The 3,483-nt window shown below is 49.6% G+C and overlaps 2 protein-coding genes across 2 annotated transcripts in view; both read right to left on the bottom strand.

Moving 5' to 3' along the window:
• Positions 1-548: 548 nt before the first annotated feature.
• EMH_0036610 (uncharacterized protein) lies at positions 549-1,093 on the bottom strand (the record flags this gene model as incomplete). The annotated part of the gene is made up of 2 exons (XM_013495105.1): positions 549-665; positions 881-1,093. The coding sequence occupies 2 exons, from the start codon at positions 1,091-1,093 to the stop codon at positions 549-551; spliced, it is 330 nt and encodes a 109-aa protein (XP_013350559.1).
• A 600-nt stretch (positions 1,094-1,693) lies between these two features.
• Positions 1,694-3,483, bottom strand: part of EMH_0036620 (Pex2 / Pex12 amino terminal domain-containing protein, putative) — a gene marked incomplete at both ends in the record, with an annotated part of 2,927 nt that continues 1,137 nt past the window's right edge. Inside the window, 2 exons of the mRNA XM_013495106.1 lie at positions 1,694-2,131; positions 2,375-3,360. Of these exons, the coding sequence (XP_013350560.1) occupies positions 1,694-2,131; positions 2,375-3,360 (1,424 nt within the window). The remainder of the gene's footprint in view (positions 2,132-2,374; positions 3,361-3,483) is intronic.

Consider the following 3,483-nt stretch of genomic DNA (forward strand, 5'->3'; position numbering starts at 1 on the left):
AGGAGACAGCTGCGTATACACCCCAAAGAAAAACCCCACCCCCTCTGTTTTGTGTATAATGTTATTTCTTTTTTTTATTTGTTTGGATTGCTGCTGCAGCAGAAAAGCAGCAAATACCATAAACAAATCTTTATTATAATAACCAACTGTATAGACACTACAACACACACACTCTAGAGATAGAGAGAAAGAGAAAGAAAGAAAGAAAAAGAGAAAAAGAGAAAGAGATAGACAGAGAAAGAGAGAAAAAGACAGAGAAAAAGAGAAAGAGAGAGAGAAAGAGAGAAAGAAAGAAAGAGATAGACAGAGAAAGAGAGAGAGAGACAGAGAAAGAGAGAGAGAGATAAAGAGAAAGAGACAGAAAGAGAAAGAGATAGACAGAGAAAGAAAGAAAAAAAGAGAGAGAACGTCTCTTAGTTCCCTCGCTTCAATTGCTGCTGTTGCTACTGTTGCTGCTACTCGTGCTGCTGCTGCCGCTGCTACTCCTACTAGTGCTGCTGCTGTTGCTGCTGCTACTAGTACTGTTGCTGCTGCTGTTGCTGCAGCAGCTACTGCTGCTGTGGCTGCCCCTGCAGCTGTTGCTGCTCCTGCTGCTGTTGCCGCTCCTGCTGCTGCCGTTGCTGCTGCTGCTGCTGTTGCTGTTGCTGCTGCTGCTGCTGCTGCTGCTGCATTACCGCCCCCACACAAGCTTTCCAATAGCTGCAGCGCAGCTGGGGCAGCGTAGCTGTTCTTCTCTGTCTGCATCGGGGGGCCCCCGGAGGGGCCCCCGGGGCCCCTGTTGGTATTGAGGGTGAGAAGCAACACACCAGTAACAAAATATGTGGGGGCAGCTGCTGCTGCAGAAGGGCAGCAGAGGCTCCTTGCTGCAGAATACACATACTTGCTGCTGCTCCTGCTCCTGCTGCTGCTGCTGCTGCTGCTGCTGCTGCTGCTGCTGCTGGTTGGGGGTGTCGTGGGTTGTGCGGGAGAGAGCAAGAGGAGATAGGGATGATCCTGTAGGAGACAGCTCTGCTGCTGCTGCTGCTGCTGCTGCTGCTGCTGCTGGTGTTTCTGCTGCTGTTGGTGTTGCTGCTGATGTTTCTGATAGCTTCATTGAAGACTGCGAAACAAAAGAAGAGGCAGCAGCAGCAGCAGCAACAGCAGCAGCAACAGCAGCAGCAGCAGCAGCAGCAGCAGCAGCAGCAGCAACAGCAGCAGCAGCAACAGCAACAGCAGCAGCAGAACAAGAAAGAAGAGGCCGCATCATAACCCCAGAGCAGCAGAATACAGCAGCAAGAAGAGGAAGCAGAGAGAAAAACAAAAAGACAAACAAAAATAAAAACAAAGACAAAACACAAACAAAGAAAAGAAAAAGAGAAAGAGAAAGAAAGAGAGAAAGAGAGAAAGAGATAGAGAGATAAAGAGAGAGAGAAAGAGGAGACAGAGAGAAGAGACAAATACGCATTGAGAGACAGAGAAAAAAAAACAAAGACAGAGAAAGAAAAGAAACAAATAACAAAAAAAAAGAAAAAAAAAAGAAAATATTATATATTATAATATATATATAATTAAATATATTATTTTATTTTATTATAAAAAAATAATATATTTAATTATTATTTATTATAATAATATATAAATAAATATTTTATTTTATTTTATTTTATTTTATTTTATTTTATTTTATTTTATTATATAAAAAATATATTACAGCTCAGCTGCTTGCCTCGAGCATCAGTTTCCTGTCTGACGACTCCACTCCTTGCTGCTGCTGCTGCTGCTGCTGCTGCTGCTGTTGCTGCTGCTGCTGCTGCTGCTGCTGCTGCGTTTCTATCGCCAGAGGGTGCGGCATCAGCCCCACGTTTTGGAGGAGTTTCTCTGCTTGCTGCTTGGTGCTGCGCAGCAGCAGCAGGCCAGCAGCAGCAGCAGCAGCAGCAGCAGCAGCAAGTCCCTTATCCTCCGTTTCACTCTCATTCTGCTGCTGCTGCTGCCCTTTCTGCTGCTGCTCTTGCTGCTGCTGCTGCTTTCGCAGCAGCAACTTGAACTGCTGTATAGACGCAGCAGCAACACGACGAGCAGGCGCGAGCAGCCGCAGCTGCAGCAGGCGGCGCAGCAGCAGCAAGTCAATGTGCGGCAGCAGCAGCAGCAGCACCTGAGAAACACTCAACCAGTACAGCTGCTGCTGCAGCAGCTCAAAAGAAAGAGAACGACGCAGAGAAGGATATATATGCTGCATCTGTAGCCCCAGCAGCCAGTCCCCTATACTACGATATTTACCTTTATAAAGAAAATAAAAAAAATAAAATAAATTAAATATAGAAAGCAAAACATCAGTTAACATAAACAACCTGTATATACACTCCAACGTATACTCATACCCACTCAAACGCCCCACACTCTCTGCTGCAGCAGCCTCTAGTACACGCAGCTTCTGCTGCTGCTGCTGCTGCTGCTGCTGCTGCTGGTTGAGCTCCCTCTGACCTTGCTCCGTTGCATGCTCTCCAAGCTGCTGCTGCTGCTGCTGCTGCTGCTGTTGCTGCTGCTGCTGCTGCTGTTGCTGCTGCTGCTGCTGCTGTTGCTGCTGCTGCTGCTGCTGCTGCTGCGCACGCTGCCGGCGAAGGGCTTGAGCAACGTTGTAGCGTCTGATGCGCTGCTGTATTGCTGCTTGCTGCTGCTGCCACCTGCTGTGTAGCTGCTGCCGCAGCAGCTGATATATATACGGCAGCAGCACATGCAGCAGCAGCAACCCTAGTTTATGTTTCCAGGGTAGTGGCTGCTGCTGCAGCAGCGAGTGCTGCTGCTTCATCATCAGGTGCAGCAACACACGCTGCTGCTGCTGCACTGCAGCAGGCGTAGATTTAGGGTCTTGCTGCATCTGCTGCAGCAGCAGCTGCTGCTGCTGCAGCTCCTGCTGCTGCAGCTGCTCCCCCCCATAGTATTTTATATTCTGTAGTAAGTCTCCTGGTGTGGGTTTATTCCGAGCTGTAGATACACCCCAAATAAACAGATGCAGCAGCAGCTGCAGCTCTTGCTGCTGCTGCTGCAGCCAAGGAGCAGCAACCCGTGTACACTGCAGCAGCAGGTCCTGCAGCAGCAGCACAATCTCATTGTTCACTCGTAACGCATCCAGCTGGTTTACTCTTTGGGTTCGTGTCGAATGCAGCAGCAGCTGTTGCTGCTGCTGCTGCTGCTGCTGCTGCGGCTGCTGCTGCTGCTGCTGCATCCGAGTACTGCTGCGAAAGGGTAGCCACCTCCCCAATGCTGCTGCTGCCTCTGAAAGGGCCATACGGCGAGATGTTGCTGCTGCTGTTGCTGCTGCTGCTGCTGCTGCTGCTGCTGTTGCTCCTGCTGGTGCTGGTGCTGCAGGTGCTCGCATTACAGCTGCAGGCGCAGCAGCAGCAGCAGCAGCAGCAGCAGCAGCAGCAGGAGCGTCACTGCTGCTGCATGCAGCTCTATCGTTTCCTGTCTCTCTCTGCTCTTTCATATTATCTGAACCCTCATGGG

This window comes from Eimeria mitis, genomic scaffold, assembly GCF_000499745.2.
Source record: "Eimeria mitis Houghton genomic scaffold, Emh_scaff1420, whole genome shotgun sequence".
NCBI lineage: Eukaryota > Apicomplexa > Conoidasida > Eucoccidiorida > Eimeriidae > Eimeria > Eimeria mitis.